Below are 18,387 nucleotides of genomic sequence, written 5' to 3' on the forward strand. Positions count from 1 at the left end.
GTAAGTGGACAGATAATTTTTATAGAATTGATGTGAAACAGTGTGTTATCTCCTCGAGTGTCATAAGTACTATTACTCTCCCCGGTTTACAGCTGGGTGAACTGAGGTTCAGAGATGTTAGGTAAGTTGCTCAAGGGTCCATGGTAGAATCAGGATTCAAATTCAGATTGGCTGACTCCAAAACCCATGCATTTAACACTTTTCCTCCCACCAGTAAAGTGAACTAGGACAATAGGAATCCACTTGCATACAGAGTGAAACCCATTTGTGGAATTACAATAAATGACTAGTGCCAACTTCTCTATTGTACCTTATCATTGCAGGTATGTGTGTGCATGCACGCATGTGCATGTGTATATACACACACACGCACACACTTTTTCTTAGGGTATATATTTTTTACGTTATAAATAAAGGGCCAAAGTAAAGAAATCATCTCAGGAAATGGAAGGCTAAGGTCAGCCCTAACCGATCACTCTTAGCTTCTTCAGCATGGCCACAAGGATGCTAGGGGTCACAGGTTCTCCTACAACATAGCAACCTGACCACTAAAAAACATACCTCTGAGCACAATTATGCATTTTGCATAAACTAAAGGAAAGCCAGCAGCAAGAAGATACACACACACACACACACACACACACAATACATACACAAGTACATGGATATACTAATATTATATATACATATGTGTGTGTGTATATATCTATCTCTATATAGATAGATACACATATGAATCCTAACTTTATTGTTAGTGCTACAGACAGTATACAACAGTTAGAATATTACAAACTTCTCAACCAATTCCAGATCTTTGGTCTCTAATAAGACTTCTAACCTGAGACTTTCTCTGGTTCAGGACACTGACTTCTGCCACATACCAAGCTCTATTTACAATAGCCAGGACATGGAAGCAACCTAAATGTCCATCATCGGATGAATGGATAAAGAAGATGTGGCACATATATACAATGGAATATTACTCAACCATAAAAAGAAACGAAATGGAGTTATTTGTAGTGAGGTGGATGGAGTTAGAGTCTGTCATACAGAGTGAAGTAAGTCAGAAAGAGAAAAACAAATACAGTATGCTAACACATATATATGGAATCTAAGGAAAAAAAAAAAAAAGGTCATGAAGAACCTAGTGGCAAGACGGGAATAAAGATACAGACCTACTAGAGAATGGACTTGAGGATATGGGGAGGGGGAAGGGTAAGATGTGACAAAGTGAGAGAGTGGCATGGACATATATACACTACCAAATGTAAAATAGATAGCTAGTGGGAAGCAACCGCATAGCACAGGGAGATCAGCTCTGTGCTTTGTGACCACCTAGAGGGGTGGGATAGGGAGGGTGGGAGGGAAGGAGATGCAAGAGGGAAGAGATATGGGAACATATGTATAACTGATTCACTTTGTTATAAAGCAGAAACTAACACACCATTGTAAAGCAATTATACTCCAATAAAGATGTTAAAAAAAAAAAATCACTAAGAAATGGAGAACTCCTGAGCAGCGTGGAAGTAAATGTAGTTAAATTCAAAGCCTGTGGCTAAAAAGAGGAACACACTCCTGGGTATTCTTTTCTTCATTCATTCATTCCAAAAATATTAATTTAATGTGGGTTCTCAATCAATATGCTCAGTGATATTTGGCCTGGGGCTATTCTAGTACTAGAGATATAGGGAAGAACAAGAACACCAAGATCCTTGCCTTCACGGATTTCTATTTAGAGTGGCCCAATAGCGACCAGAACCCAAGACATTCAACAAATGAATTCAACTGTAGAGTACATAACAGAACCCAACTCAACTCACTGCCCCCAAGTTAATTCAATGAGTCATGAGGGCTTATTATGCACTCCAACCACTAAGCACTATAGGTAAATAATATTAAAGACAGAAAGAATATAATCGCTCTCTGCCATAAGTAAGTCAACATCCTCCTGAGATGACAACACACAGAGGTATGAACTAGGTGGAGAAACTGCCACAGCCAGGTATCATAATCCATCCAGATGTCTGGCAGAGCCAACAACCACTAGGAGAAATATGGCATTCATTTCTGCAAAGTAGTTCCAAGAGGGAAAGTTAAAAAGTACTCCAACATATTTCAACACTAAGCATCCCCTCCCCACAAATAAAAAGACAAAACCAAAAAATCCACGTCCGTTTACCCCAAGAATGTTGATGATTTCCTTAGTCTGGCAGAAGTAAAGCTCTCTTAAGATTTATGGTAAAAGCAAAACTAATTAGCACTGATTAATTATAAGAGGGCATGTTTCTAATCTGAGGAATCTTAGCTCAGCTTCTGGTTCCCCTCACCCCCTTCTCTTTTTGCCTTTAAAAATAGAGGTAAAGATGGGGGGAAGCTTGCTTTTCTGGGCATTGGGTCAAGACCACACAGCACGCGGGAGCCATAGCAGCTGGCTGGGGCCTGGCCGGGGCCACTCTCCTTCTGCTAGGCCTTTGGCTGTAACCACTAGACCACACGTCTGTGCTATTTTCCCAATGACCAAAAGGAAAGATTTTTAAAACCATATTAGAAAAATGGCTTTGCTTTTCAGATTTGTTTACTTGTTCTGGTGTTTTCTTCCAAGATGGTGGGCCAGGATTTTTGGGAACACACCTAAAAAGAATGCAGTCACAATGGTATCATGAGCCTTCCTAACTTGACCACACTGGAGCCCGATTCAGCAAACCCAAAGATAATCTCCCAAAAATGCGTATCTTGTTCCACACCTCAGCACAACCTAACTCACAGATCTCCTAATATTCAAAATGCCTCCAAATCCTTCTTCTGTCCATATATTTCTAAAAAATACCACCCTTGACTTAAATCACTAGGAAATATGACCACTTTCTGGCTTTTAGGGTATAAGAGAAGGCTGCAGAAATAGACCTAAGAACAGTTCAATCATTCTTCAAATGAACAAAGTCATTCAAAAAAGACCTCTCTTTTATCGACTGCCTTTCCTGCAGAAGAAAAAAAAATTGAAACTACTCCAACCATAATGTCCACTCCCATGAATCCCTGCCATGATGTCTGAAAGAAGGCCAACAGTAATTGGTGCTGCTGTGAGATGCAGGGGGTCCCTCTACGGAATGTCTATTAAGACCATATTACAGCCTCAATGTCTCTAAACCCACAACTATGATATAAATAATAAACACAGTAAATCGCACAAGGAAGAATATATGATGTGAGCAGATAGGGTAGAAGACAAAAAGTTCAAAAGAAATAAATGTATTATAAGAAAATATACAAGCATGAGACGGACTATGTATCATAGAATCTCTGGAAGACGATAGAAAAATAAGTAAAAGTTATGAATTATTATCTAGGTGGAGAGAGGATATTGACAACAGTCCTCAAATCCACCCCAAAATGGGAACAGACATAAGGATGATGTCCTGATTTCAACCATCTGGACGTCTGCTGATGGTAATGTTCCTTTAAAAAGCCAAACCTCTAAACTGTTCCAGGTTAAACGAAACTAAGGAGATGTGACATGGTGAAAACCTGGATTAGAAAAAAATATTTTAGCGGGACAACTGGCAAAATTTGAGATCTGTAAAACAGATAATAATATTGCATCAATGTTAATTTCCTGGTTTGATAATTATACTGTGGTTATGTAAGATGGAACATTTGGGATACCTGTGTAAAGGGTACTCTGTAATTCTCTGTACTATTTCTGTGACATTTTTATAAGTCTGAAACAATGTTAAAATGAAAAGTTAAAAAAAACAAGCTAATACACACACACGTACAGCCTCTGATAAATTCTTGACTTACAAAAACATTACCTTGCAGATGGAGGAAACAAAATAGGGAACTTTTAATTTGGCCTTAATTCTGACACAAATGAAAAACTAACTGGCGACAAACCTTCAGAGTTACAGCCTCGCCTATGCCAACCTCTTCAGAGAAGGTCAAGCAATAGTTAACCTAGGCCACAAAAATGGAGGAAAGAACTTCCAGAAAATATGAAATTATGTGTAGCGTTAACAAAATAGGGAGAAGGCAGAATAGTGACTGCCCTCTAGAATATAGAGCGGCAGGCATCTTCTATCTCTTCTCAGAGATGGACCCACAGGCAAAAGGGCTGAAAGGGACTCACACACTAGCCAGGTGGAGGGGCACGCTATCTCCGGGCTCTTGGCTGAGAGCCCTTGTAGCTGTTAGAGACTGCAGCTCCCATGGTTCCTTGAGAAGACAAGGAAGATTTTCAACTTGGGAGTTAGACGGGCCTTGTTAGCACCTGGGGGCGTCTGACAGGTTGCTGACTGCTGCTGGAGGACAGAGGTGCAGGCATCCTGAGGTCCCCATTCAGATCATGCAGCCTCGTGGACCTGGAGAGCAGCAGCTCAGGTGGACCTAAGAAGTACCCTTTATATTCACCACTCTGAACCTGAGCAGCAGGGGCTGGTTGCCAACAAGAATGAAGTGAAAAAGTCCTATCAACCAAGGAAAGGACACCTGAAAAAGTTAGGTTTCTACCATGGGCTTTAGAAAACAGAACTAAGAGAAATGATGGGTGTGATCCCAAGGCCAGAAATTTGAAAAAGAAATACTACTACTACTACTATATATAGCATGAATCCTGTGCCACTGTTCTATGTACTTTACATACATTACTGTATAAAAAAGGAGAAATATGTACGGCTGGGAAACATGAGAAAAGATTTTCAATCCCATTAGTAATTCTGAGAAATGCAAATGAGACAATTCTCCACCATCAGATTGACATACATGTACATACACACAGAGACTCACAATAATACAGTACTGGCAAAGGTGTGGAAAAAATGGGTACCCTCATAAGATGGAGCATAATTTAGTACTTTTCTGTGGAGAGAGTAATTTGTCAATATCTATTAAAACATTAAATGTGCATATACCATTCAACCAGCAATTCCATTTGGTAAGTATCCTAGAAAAATGCTCAAATAGGTAGACAGTAAAGTACATAACGAGGACTTCATTACACCATTGTTTGTAATGAAAAGCTGAAAACAACCTAAATGTCAAAGACTGTCTACTAATCCATATTAAATCTATACTAACTCAAAAATTCTGCAAAATAGAAGAATTTTATTTCTAGATGTACAAGTACAGGAATAAATACTCAGAGAAAATTCTAGAGGGACACACTTACACATTTAAGTCTAGAGAGGGACTTCTCTAGAGTTAACTATGGCTAGGAATGAAAGGTTCCAAAACCCAAGTAACTAATGCCAGTGACAAAGGAAGAATGAGAGATGACTGAAAGAATAAATGTGACTCACAGGGACCCTCTCCATTATTACTTTTATTTAATAACAAAATTAGCACATGCTGACTGTGAAAAATTCAAACAATTCAGAAGTCCTTCTCACAATCAATCCTACACCCTCTAAGGTTAAACGAAAATAACAAAGACAAAAATAATGAAGGGAGAGTAAAGGAGGACACGTTATAACAGGGGCTCAAGCCTAGAAAGGCAGCAGTGTGGAGATGAAGCCGACAGTGATCTGAGGCTTGAAGAAAATGCTAAAGACAAGCAAAAGGGCCTTTATGTTCTATGTAGACCCAAAAAATGAACAAAGAAGTGAGAATTAAACAATGGATCTGTGCAGGTCTATAAAGGTAGGTGGGGAATCACCAAGAAACAGCCTCAGTTTAGAATACATCACACCAAACCAATACTTTCATTTTCCTTAGGTTCAGTCATCTGATTATCTGACAAGTGGATACTAAACACTTACTCTGTGCCAGACACTATGTATAAAAGATACAAAAACCTTTTAAAAAAGTGACAATGGTCTTGTCCTCTGGAAGATGGCTATCCAAGCAAGAGGACCGATATTAATCAAATAATCACACTGATCAATGTACAACTATAAGCTGGGACAAGGGCTTGGAAGTCAGGAAGAAAGTCTTTGAAAACATCTTTGCAAAGAAATGGAGAAATGGGGTCCATAAAGGGTCCATGAACTTCAATGGCAGGGGGAAGAAAATAATCTACATTAGCCTCTAACTGAAATTTAGCATTTCCTTCAAATATGAACGTGGGCAACAACCACATTAGTGTTAGCAGTATCTGCAACTTTGCCACCAGTAGAAATCACAGATATTTCATATAATGTTACTGTTGCTGCAGGTAACTTGAAATATCATTCATAGGAGTTGTCAGACTGCCCTCATATCTTATTATTTACTGTGGTAATAAAGAAGTATATATTTATTATATCACAAATGGTTTTAATATTTTGATAACTATATTTCTATATTTTTTCCTTTGTAAGCCATATATTTTATACATTTAAAAAATTACTCTGAGAAAGGATCTAAAGGCTTTACCTGATTGCCAGATGCATCCATGGCACAAAAAAAGATTAACGGTCACTCAGCTAAATTCTGGTACAAGTAAGTAGATATGTATCTAAATGAACTATACAATCAAGAAATTCAAATAACTTCAAATCCACCCACACAGTCTCAAGTAATGGAAGCAACATGGTTCGCGAAGAAAAATAACCTCAGTCATCCACAACCCCTCCCCTTAGTTTTGACTCTAGTTTTTCAACAAGTATTTGCTGAGTGCTTACGCTGGGCCAGCTGCTGTGCTCGGCAATGGGGAAACTGCAGCAAACAAATGAAATTTCTATTAATGTGGCCCTTCTTCATCTTGGTATCCTCATTGTTCATCAAGGTAATTGGTGGACAATCTATAAATGTTTGCTAAATGCTGAAAGAAGAATGCTTAGGACCTGAGTAAGCACCACCAGTGTGTTATTAAATTGTATGGTTCAAGCCAAAATCTTCTGGCCATCAACATTTCCATTTCTTAGAAGAGTTTCATCAACTCTCCATCACAAAACAATTTCACCTAACCTCCTCCTCTTTTCTCCCAACTTGTAGCTCAGGCTCCTCAATTAACTATTCTATGATTTTCATGAGAAACTGTTCTTCTAAAGGACATCTAACCAAAGGGAACAAGGAAAGATGTGAATATTACTAAATTTCTTTTAAGACTTGAGCACACTGGTGTGATAGTATATGTACTGTTATGAATTCTACCTATATAAAAACACGCACATGATTCAAAGATGAAGCTTGCAACCAGCTTCTTAACTCAGTAAGAGAAAAAGAAACACAAACAAGTAACATGGAGGTGTAATCCAATTTCCCAGCAGCTTGGGGCTGAGTGGGGGTGGGAGGTGGGGAAATGGAAAGTAAATTAGGAACCTTGCTTTCAGACGCTTCATCAGTTCACACTATGTGACATTACAAAGAGAGCTTTCACAAAATGGGCGGAAGTATCCTTCCAAACCACCCTTCTACTCAGAAAGAAGTGAGACCTGCATCACCACACAGGAGCTTAGCAATTCCACCCACATCTTCCTAACCATCCATACTCCTTTCATTGCTTATTTTACTAAGAAAGGAAAATGTAAGCATCAGCGGTAGAGTGATGAGCTGAGCCTGGCATACAACTGGGATTACAAATTACCAGGCCTGGGCCGCATCGTAGCAAATGAGGCTAAAGATTACTTCATGCTTGTCCAACTCATAGCCTGAAAGTTCAGACTGACTGCTAAATGAAATCACATTTTCCATACTAGTGAAAGCAGTTCCTGCCCTACACTTTGGCGAGCCCGGGCAAGGTGAGTAAGTAAACTCTGTGCTCAAAAGAGCCAAGTAATTTAGAAACCAAGCTAGAAGGAGAATCCAGGTATCCCTGCCTCTGTTCTCCAAAAAGATAATAGTAAAAACTAACTTTTAAAGAGCACTTCACCATGTAGAGGCCTTGTGCTAAGCACTTTACCTATATGTTGGTCCTTACAAAACAATCTTATAGAAAGATACTATTATTATAACCATTTTGTAGGCAAAGAAACATGCTCAGAGGGATTAGGTCATTTTCCAGTGTTAGAGAGCTATTAGCGGTGAACAGGGATTTAAAGCCAGGCTGCCTGAGCCCACATTCTTAACCACCATGACATTTTGCCTCTGACCATGGGATCTCATCTAACAGTCATCAATCTTATTTTTTCCTTTAAAAACCAGCTCACTCTTTTGGATATCAGGTGCAGACTGTAAGATGCAATGCAACTGACCATTTATTCTACGAGTTCTTTAAGAACTCACGGACTGGAACTTGGGCTTAGCAGAGAAAGGTTGAGAGAAGGGCACACTTTGTTCAGTCTCAAAGTCCACAAGGACTAAAACGGAAGATTTCTTTAAAATGGAGGTGAGCAGTAGGAAGCCATGCTGTCTTGTCCACTTGCTAGAGGAGTGGTTTTTCCTTAGTCTCCCCGTTTTTTCCTTCTTCCATAGCAGCAGCCACAACAGAGGAGCTCCACTTAAAAAGGATGGGTAGATGCCATTCAACTATGGCTTCCTAATAATTCAGCAGTGCATAGGTTGTAGTAAAAAGAGCACAGAGCTGGAAGCTAGGAGACCTGGATTACTGACCCAAGATCAACCACTGACTGGCCTTCTTAGGTAGTGTTCCCGCTTATATAAATAAGGGCGTGATACTGGCCTGGCTGTGGGCTTCATTCTGCTGCACAGTTAGGAGGTTGAGCCATATGAATTCGCCAATATCGGGCCATTTTTGACTTACAAAAGTGGCAATTTCATAGCTTCAAACGTATATATGTATTTACACACAATCTTTGATGCTACACCACCTGTTTCTTCCCTCTTAATTTAATTCCACATAATTCTGGCATCTGCCAACTTTCTAACTTTCTGGATGTCAAAAGAGATTCAAGTACTGGCTCAAAGTGGAGAAATATTTAATTTTACTAAAGAATCTTTGGGTGTGAAGGAAGACTAATACCTCTAAAATAAGGAGGTAAGAGAAGCACTTCCAGACACACACCACTAATCACAGCTGCAGGAATATATGGGAACACAGTTTAAAGATCAGAGTGGTCCAGGTTCTGAGACTCCAGGTTACCCTATTAGTCCCACTGACATGCTGAGTCATCTTTCCATATGGGGGAGAGAGAATAATAAATACATCAGGTTGGGTGTATATGTGTTGGTAATGACGGTGGACTGGTACTGATTCTAATCTGCTTGTTTAATTTAGTGAACATGCTTATGAGCAATATACAAAGAGAAAAGGAGAGAACTTCAGTTATAAGGAGCCAAGAGAAAGGAAATTTGCTGTCTCTAAAATTTCTCCTGGTTGCAGTATTTATGCAGCTTGAACTAAGGTTCTGTGTCCCATTTAATATGGAAAGTCTATTCTCAAGCCTGAGACAGTGGCCACTGAATATTAAAATGAAAGTTTATGTGGCTGGAATGGTGACTCTATAGCTTGTCAACCCAGATTTAGTAGAAAATGAAGAAAATCCAGCAGAATCATTTCAACATCTGTAGGCCTTTTTTCTTTTCTTACCCTACTGCACTAGCTAGGACTTCCAGTACCATGCTGAATAAGAGTGGTAAGAGTGGACATCTTTGCCTGGTTCCCATTCTTAGGGAGAAAGCATCTTGTCTTTCACCATGAAGTATGATGTTCAGGGTAAACTTGTGGTTTTCACTCCTGGCCAAGTATCAAAGAACAAGCTCTCTGAACTGAAAATTTAATGGAGTATAGATATCAGAGTTGGGAGAAACTGTGTCATTTTTGCCTACCTCATGTCTACTGCTCTTCCTCACATAACAATGCTTTGATTTCTCCTCAGGGGAAGCCAACCTTCCTCCACCGTTAATACAGTTCTACTGCAGTGGGCAGGTGAGTCACATCTGGTCAATTCACCTATCCCATCCTCTGGTCCAAGTATTTAGTCCACTAAAATTCAAATATGGGACTTCTTTGGAATTATTAGGCAAAGCTCTCTTTCTACTATACTTAGAGACCAGGGATATCAGGCCATGACTGAAATTTGGCCTTCTACCGGTTTTTATAAATAAAGTTTTATTGAAATGCAGCCACACTCATTCATTTACATATTGTCTATGGTTGCTTTTGAGCTACAACAGCAAAGCTGAATAGCTGCCATAGTGACCATGCAGCCCCCAAAGCTTAAACTACTTACTATCTGGCCCATTACAGAAAAAGTTTCCTGGCTCCTGTTCTTGATAATAAGATGTAAGCCTGGAACAGTTAGGAAGCATATCACCACTACACAGAAAGAACCTCTTGGAACTGAAACCAATACAAAAGAAGAAACCAACTCCAAATATTATGGAAGCCCCTGGATTCAGATGGGCCAGAACTACTATACTCCAATATTTTTCAGTTATGTAAGCCAATAATTCCAGCTTTTTCTCAGACAAATTTGAATTGGGTTTCCTTCATTTGAATTCGAATTCATCACATGGATCAAAACCATAATGCTCATTATAGAAACACAACTCTAATTTCTTCCTCCATTACACATCCATCAATAACATAAAGACATTCGACTTTTCTTTAGACTAGAATGTCACTGGGTGATAAAAACTATAATTTATTTCACAATTAACTAAAACATTGTAAAATCAACTGATTTGGGGTTCATTTACGGTTTTTTTTCCAACCAACCATCCTGAGGTGTTATTGAACAATGAAAGAACAGAAAGGATGGAAACCAAGATTACCAACGGCTCAAAAAAAAAAAAAAAAAGAAATAAAATATCCAACACTTAATAATCAATCACAGAATAACCGATAACCGAGCTGCTGTAAGTATAAAAACAAAAGATAGGTGCTGCCATTAACATCTCCCTGAAGTAAGGGAAATACTCTAAGATCAGCTAGAGAAAGAGGTTTCTGCTCCCTTAGCAAAGCCAAAACTCCCAAGGGGACAGCCTTAACTAATTAGGGAGATGGTGATTAAAGCCGGAGCTGCTATCTATCTACTGGGTATATATCTCCAGCAATGCTCCCTAGAGGCTCTCAGCAATGGGAGACAAAATTAGGCCTAACATTCCTGCCAATTATACTGTCATCACATGCCTGTATTTCTCTCTCTCTTTAGGAAACTTAAAAGCACACGGAGGTGTGGTTTTCAACGCAAACTCTATGTTGCTGAGAGGAAATAAATTTATATTATGTTTAGAAAACAATTATTTGTGCTTAAACTTATTTTAATGTGCACATTCTGGAGCAAGGAGATGTCTCTCTCAACAGCACACTTTCCATCTGCAGAAGCCAGATGTTAATCTACGGGAAAACTAAGGTGCTTAGTAAGAAAAGCAAGCATATGCAGACAGAGAACAAATATCGAGTGGTGGGAGAGGGAGGTGGGGAGGCTTAAAATGCAGTGAGTGGAGCAGTTTTAGAACTCCAGCTTATTGGAGGGAACACACACACACACACACACACACACACACACACAAAAGTGGGTTTTTCACTCATACGAAGAATAGTATGCCCTGACAGGATTTTTCTTCCTGGGTACTTCCTCCCCTATGAGTTGAAGAAACATTCAAGAGAGTCAGAGAAAGTACTGTAAAAATGTACTGAGTGAGGACTCTTAGAAGGCAATTTGACATTTTACCTCCATTAAAGATGAAAACCAAAGACATTTAGGGCTAGATATGGGTTCTAATTCTAGCTTTGCCACTGCGGTGGAAACTGTGAACCACCCCACAGCTTCTGTTCTTCCTCCTTGAAGTGATAAGATCCCCTGGGCTCCGGCTGGGCCCATGGCTGCCTATGTTCAGCCTACTTTTCCCATCCTCCTTGGTAGATATATGTGGCCATGTAATTATTTGGGGGCCAACAGAAGTGAGGTGTGCATCTTCTGGCTCCCAGATGCTCTCATCTCCATTATCTGCCTGGAAAATGGAAATGAATGGAACATGGAAAGCCATGGGTTGAGGATGGCACTGATGCCGACCAGGATTCTCGGCCTTCCCCAATCAGTAGAAATTGACTAGAGGCCAGACAAGAAATTCAGGCAAGGCTTTATTGGGTCCACTGCTGCAGCAGGTGACGGGGAGCGAGAACGAGTAACAGGTCCCTGAGGGGAGTCGAGATTGCTCCTTATATGGGGTGAGGGTAGGGGTGTGTCCAGGGGTCGGGCTGGAGGGGTAGCTTAGGTGGTTTGCCCACCCCTTAGGTGGTGTTGGGTGCAGGGGGTATGCACAGTACCGGGCTTTTGCTCCCGACCCCCTGCTTTTGCTCTGGGTTCTTCAAAAGTGGCAGTGAGGTTTTTGGCCTCTTTGTATCTTTTGTCCAGAATTTGCCCCAACTGCGCATGCACCCAGTTATTTTCAGTCCCTTATAGTTTCTTTGTATTTTGTTGCTCGAGGAGAGGTGTGTCCAGGTGCAAGCACTGCAGCACTGCAGCAAAGGGCCCCAGGTCCCAGCCCGTCTCAGCACAATGACCCTGTTAGGCACAGACTGCTCACTTCTGAACTCTGAGACAGAAATAAACTTCTATCTTATTTAAGCCACTGCACTTTGAAGTCTCTTTGTTACAGCGACCTAGCCTGTACCCTAGTAATATAGCCACTTACAATCTGTGTAACTTGGGGCAAGTTATTTAACCTCTTCTAAGTTTCGGTTTCCTCATCCGTGAAATGGAATCATAACATTTACTTTGTAAGGCACTAAGAGGAATCAATGGGTTAAGAGGTGTCATGTGCCAAATCTGTGCCTTACACACAACTAACGGTAGGTGACAACAGCAAAGATATGAAGGGCTACTTAGGAAACTGCTTCCAAAGGCCTATGACATCAAGCAGCTATTGTGCCCACAAAGCCCCGAAGGTAGAAACGTGTATCTGCTTTTGAGAGAGCTATCAAAAGTTATCAGTAACAAAGTATTCAGGGAAAATCAGGGGTATCCTGTATTTTAGCCCAGCAGAAGAATTAAGATTAAATAATGTTTAATTAACTAGAGTTTAGCAAACTGCACTTAAATCTTTAAATAGTTCTTTAAATCTTGCTCTGTATTATTAAATGTTATACAAACACTAGTTATTTGCTTATGCTTAGTTGCCTGTATTGAGTTCCATGTTTGGATACCAAATACCTGAGTAGAAAATGACATGAATCGATACAGAACACCTAACCAGGGTAGGCTAAGAAAGAGACACACAAATGAACTGGAATCATCTATACTGGACACCCGACTTGATGCACAGAGTTCTACAGTCAATGGAGGCTATGCATGCCTCATGTCCCCTGCACATATTTCCCCCTTTTGACAGTGCCTTCATAAGTGATCATTAATGGTCCAATTATTGGCCCTCTGACAATGTGGATTCTGTTTATCTTTTACTGGTAGGACATGGTTAGACAGTACTCTTACGACTTCTGTAACCTTGAGATTTGCTGAATACTGGGGTTGAGATCCTTGGCCGCAAATTAAGATGACTACTGTGACTCTAGGGACTTCCCCCAAGGTTTTTCCGTGGGTCTCACATGTCACAAGATGCAGAAAAACCACAAGATTACATCACCCAGCAAAGACCAGCATCTCTGAAATGGGAGCATGGATCACATTACTAGGCTTAACTCCTTTCACGGGCCCGGGTAATCCCACTGCTTATAATGGGATGTGAGCCAACTACGGCAATGGGAGGCTGAACCAGAGGGCCATGAGTAAAGGTTCTGCACCGTCTGTATACACTTTTATCATCATCTAACCTGTTAAAATGGATCTGAGCTAACGCTTTGCGCTGCACTTTGTGGAGGCGTCGATAGGTATTCAGTAAGCTTCCTCTAAGAGTCCTCGGGGCGCTACAACTGCCTCGGTGAAGGGGGGCGGTCTCTGGTGTGGCATCGTGCAGGACCCGTGCCTTAGACTGAGAGGCCAAAGCTCAGGAGTCGCATCTATACAGAAGCAGTGTCAATATCCACAAACATCAGTCCAGGAAGGAATTAAAAAAAGTCCCTCTGGTACATTGGTCTCAAGAGCCCAAGGCTTTATTTAGAGCAACGGCAAAACTCACCGCACTAAGGAAACAACAAACAACTCGGGACCTTTATTCTTGCTCTACTTCCCTGAATCGTTACTTACAGGTTCCCTTCCATCCATGGCTTCCATCCAGAGCCTCCGGTCCTCTTCAGACAATGCCTGCATGGTGATAACGCCGGGCCTGCGGAGAAACGAGGACACGGGTGTGAACCCAGCGCCACAGGTAGAGAGATCCTGACGAAGGTGAGCCTTGAAGAAACATCTAAGCGAGCGAGTGAGAGCCTGCTGGGGTTGACGGCACAGAGAGAGCAAGCACCCCTCACCTCTTCACAGCCACCTTCCAGCCTCAGAAAGCAAAGCTATCACCCCCAAATCCCTCTCAATAAGCCCACCTCCCTCAGGGAGGTGGGAGGAAACACAGAAGACAGGACTCTACGTACAGGTAAGGGACACAGAGGAGTCAAGCGATTCCCTTCGGCGTTTGAGATCATATTCATTCCTCTTCTCCAAAATGCTTACTAGGGTACTTTACTCCCAGTAGGAGTAGAAGAAACACGTTCTTGAGTGAAGAGAATTACTGGACTCAATAAAAAGAGGGGGAACATCCACGCTGGAGGGATCCTGGTCTAATATCTAGTCCAATGCTTCTAAACTGCTTTTGACATGAAAAAGTCTTATGGGGATAATGGGCGTTATAATTAGTATTTAGTATATTTATATAATATGATTATACTAAATGTATACAGCATTTTTAAGTGAATCTTTACCATGGCAGATGCTAAGGTCTTTACATGCATTAGCTCTTTTCACTCTCTCCTTGAAATCTGCTTGTTCTTTCAAATTGAGCACAAACCCTTCAGAAAGCATGCACACAGTATCAAATGGTGTTTGTTGCGTACCCCTTACAGATGTCACACAAGAAGAGGTGTGTGCCACTAACATGAACTTGGGAGAAGGGGCTACAAGCCCTCTATGCTCATTAATGCAGGAGTTCTTGACTTAGGGTCCACAGATGGGCCCCAGAGAGTCTAAAAGCCACCCTCCCCCACCAAATGTATATGTATTTTTCTGGACAAACAATTCAAACTGCAACCCACAAAAAGTTAAGAATTCATGACTCAAATCCTCATCTTTAAAGTTTGAGAAAGCCTAAAAGGGAGGCCGAAGTCCACTGAGCAAGAATTAAGACTGCAGTACTGCTCAGGATCACAGTAGAGCGTACACACACACACACACACACACACACACACACACACACACACACACACACACACACACACACACACACAGACACACACAGAAACAAGCTCCGCGATGCCCTGCGCAGCACAAGCCTGGGCCCACAAGCACCAAAGCCTGTTCACTCAACCCACCTACAGTCACTGTTCCTGGCTTATTTCCATAGTTCCAATGAATAGGCTAGATCTATTAATACTTACGTTGAATGTATTTTAAATATCACATTTGTTTCTTTTCAGTCATCATCCCTCAACATCCCTGAAGAAAAAAAGTTTTCAAAGATGTGAACATGTAAGTAGAGAGGGGCTGGGGATGAGGGGCACTGGGGTGTGGGTGTGAGTGCGTGAGGTGGTGAACAAGGCGGGGAGCGGGGGCGGGGGGGCGGACAGAGAGGGGGGAGGAGCAGCAGAGGGGGAGGGTTGGGGGGGTGTGGGTGGGAGGGTGGGTAAGAGGGTGGATGAGAGGCAGGTGATGGGATGGACGCTGATTCCCGAGAGGGCAGTCACTCCTGTGAAGGCCACACTGGGTGCTGGCACCCAGACACAGTGACTCAGAAGACACAGTGACTCCCTGCACCGGCCAGGACACTCCCTCTTCTTCTCAGAAATTCTCATTCTCAGGCCCAAGTGCCTGAGAGGGAGGGTGGGTAAGAGGGTGGATGAGAGGCAGGTGATGGGATGGACGCTGATTCCCGAGAGGGCAGTCACTCCTGTGAAGGCCACACTGGGTGCTGGCACCCAGACACAGTGACTCAGAAGACACAGTGACTCCCTGCACCGGCCAGGACACTCCCTCTTCTTCTCAGAAATTCTCATTCTCAGGCCCAAGTGCCCATTTCCCACCACTATCAGCACATCCAGTGTGCGTGACCCGCTGGGTATCTGCAGACTGCTGGCAGCCACAGCCCTACGGCCAGGGGCTGGGTGGACTGATTCTACTCTTCCACCTTAAAGTCACACACAAAGCTTTAACGGCTTTGAGATAAAAAGTCTACAAAGCTGCAGTCCACTGTGGAACTCTCTAGTCCCTGGGCCTGGACCTTTGTGTGTTGCTCTAAACGTTGTTGTGCCTGGACCCCTGGCTTCAGAATCATGCATGCCCTTAGCATAGAGGTGCCCAGCCCAGCCCCACCTCACTGAACCTGAACTTCGGGGCTGGGCCTGCGAACTCGGATTTTAACCATCTCCCCAGGTGATCCTGAGGCACAGTTACGTCTGAGGCCCCTCTGCTCACCCAGACGCCCCCCTTTTTCCTTCCTGTTCCCCCCACACTGGAGAGCAAAGACACCTTCCTCTCCCCGCTGGGGTAGAGCTACTCTCTACATGCCAACGTGTCTCCAGTTCATTTCCTGCTAGGTGTTCACCAGCAAACAGTGAGACCACAATAGCTGCCTAGCAGACCAAGGTCTCAGGGACCTCGCAGGTGTCAAGGCAACTTCATGGCACACAGTGTGAAATTTCTACCCAGAGCCACAAAGAGGAAGTTCAGACAAACTCAGAGGCTGTGAAGGGTGGGCCACTTGGCCTTAGTAACCAGGAAAGTCAACAGGATTTGTTTTCATTTCGAGAAGAAATATCAAAATATACATTCTTTTCCACATGTGGTTTTGTTCTCCTTTTTTATTGCGGGAGGGGGTGGTGGAGAGCTGAATAAAGTAGATTTAACGCACTTGATTCTAATCCTGTCACCTCAAGTTCAGAAAACTTTCTCTTAGCCTGGTGTATGTACATCTGCATCTGTATGTACTATCTTTTCTAGGCATCTAGAAAACACTCAGCTTCAAATTTCTTTTCCTTTATTATAACTTAAACCACTATTACATAAATCTCTTATGTGTGTAATTCCTAGAACCAAGGTAAATGGGTCAACTTTATTTTGGAATCAAGCAGTTAACTTCCTTTCCATATTTACCGTCCCTATGCCCCTACTAACCACCATCCCTCAAAACAAAAGAAAACAAGCAAAACTCTCAATGGCCCTACACGTTCCATGAGAGTCCCTGTAAGACAGTATGTTTTCATTCAGGTATCAATTTAGTTCATTTCTGAAATGCATCTGGCTTTTCATAACAAAAGTGGAAAGAAAAAGAGAGGGAAAGAGACAGAGCTCATGAGGTGGGAGTGTGGAATGAGAAAAGGAAAATATGACACAATAAAAGAGAATTGGAGTAAATGATCAGAGCTCTTTCCAGCTCTGCAAAGAATTGTGATCCTCAGATACAGAGAACAAACTAGTGGGTACCGGGGGGAGAAGAGTGAGAGGGGGGACAAAATAGGTGAAGGGGATTAAGAGGTACAAACCACGAAATAAGTCATAGGGATGTAATGTACAGCACAGGGAATACACAGTCAATATTTTATAATAACTTTGTATGGTATGTAGTCTATAAAAATATCAAATCACTATGTTGTACACCTGAAACTAATATTTTAAGTCAACTATACTTCAATTTAAAAAAAACAATTGTGACCCTATCAAACAATATAATAAAAGAACAACTACAATAATAATAACCCAGCACTGTGTGCCAGATAGTGTGCTAAGCATTATCTATTAACTAATTCATTTCATCTTCACAACTACATCATGAGGGAGGTATACTCTCATTATCCCATTTAGCAGATGAGAAGATCAAGCTTCAAATAGGTTAAGTACCTTGTCCACAGTTACAGAGCCAGGATCTGAACCAAGCAGTCTAATGCTTTGCCCTCAAGCACAAAGCCACAGGAAACGTGGAGATACTGCGCCCCCAGAGAGCTCATGTTGACCACCCATGTCCCTTGCCATCAAAACGGACTAGACGCTCCTGCAAGGCCTTTAGTGAGCTCCTGCCTGGGATCAAATGAGGGCGAATGATAAAGAGCTCTGTGAAACCTAAAGTGCTTCATAAATATGAGGGCTCAGGACACCACTGTAGGCAAACAGCCAATCCAAAAACAGGAATCCAATAATGGCCAGTGTGACTGTGGCTTACTTTCTACAGCAGTGGTTCTCCACATTTTTTTCTGCCTCTAAATACCCAAGAGGTGGAAAGGCAATGAGTTTTGTAAAAGAACACAAAAAGCACTAATCATAAAAAATAAGGATAAATTGGACTTCACCAAAATAAAGAACTTCCAGTCATCAAAAGGTACTATTAAGAGAGTAAGAGAAGACGTTTGTGATTTTTATCTCCAATGAGATGAATATCCAGAATATGCAAAGAATGTCCACAAATAAATAGGAAAAAAATGAACAACCCAATTAATAAAATGGATAAAAGACTTGAATAGGCATTTCATAAAAG

At 41.7% G+C, this 18,387-nt stretch overlaps 1 protein-coding gene across 5 annotated transcripts in view; it reads right to left on the minus strand.

Moving 5' to 3' along the window:
• ARHGAP26 (Rho GTPase activating protein 26) overlaps positions 1-18,387 on the minus strand; it is a 470,301-nt gene that overhangs the window by 283,603 nt on the left and 168,311 nt on the right. For all 5 annotated transcript variants that reach the window (XM_082454134.1, XM_082454135.1, XM_082454137.1 and 2 more), the window contains exon 11: positions 13,965-14,043. In XM_082454134.1, coding sequence (XP_082310260.1) covers positions 13,965-14,043 — 79 coding nt within the window. The remainder of the gene's footprint in view (positions 1-13,964; positions 14,044-18,387) is intronic.

Source organism: Balaenoptera physalus (genome assembly GCF_965194825.1).
Source record: "Balaenoptera physalus genome assembly, chromosome: 3".
In the NCBI taxonomy this organism is placed as follows: domain Eukaryota; kingdom Metazoa; phylum Chordata; class Mammalia; order Artiodactyla; family Balaenopteridae; genus Balaenoptera; species Balaenoptera physalus.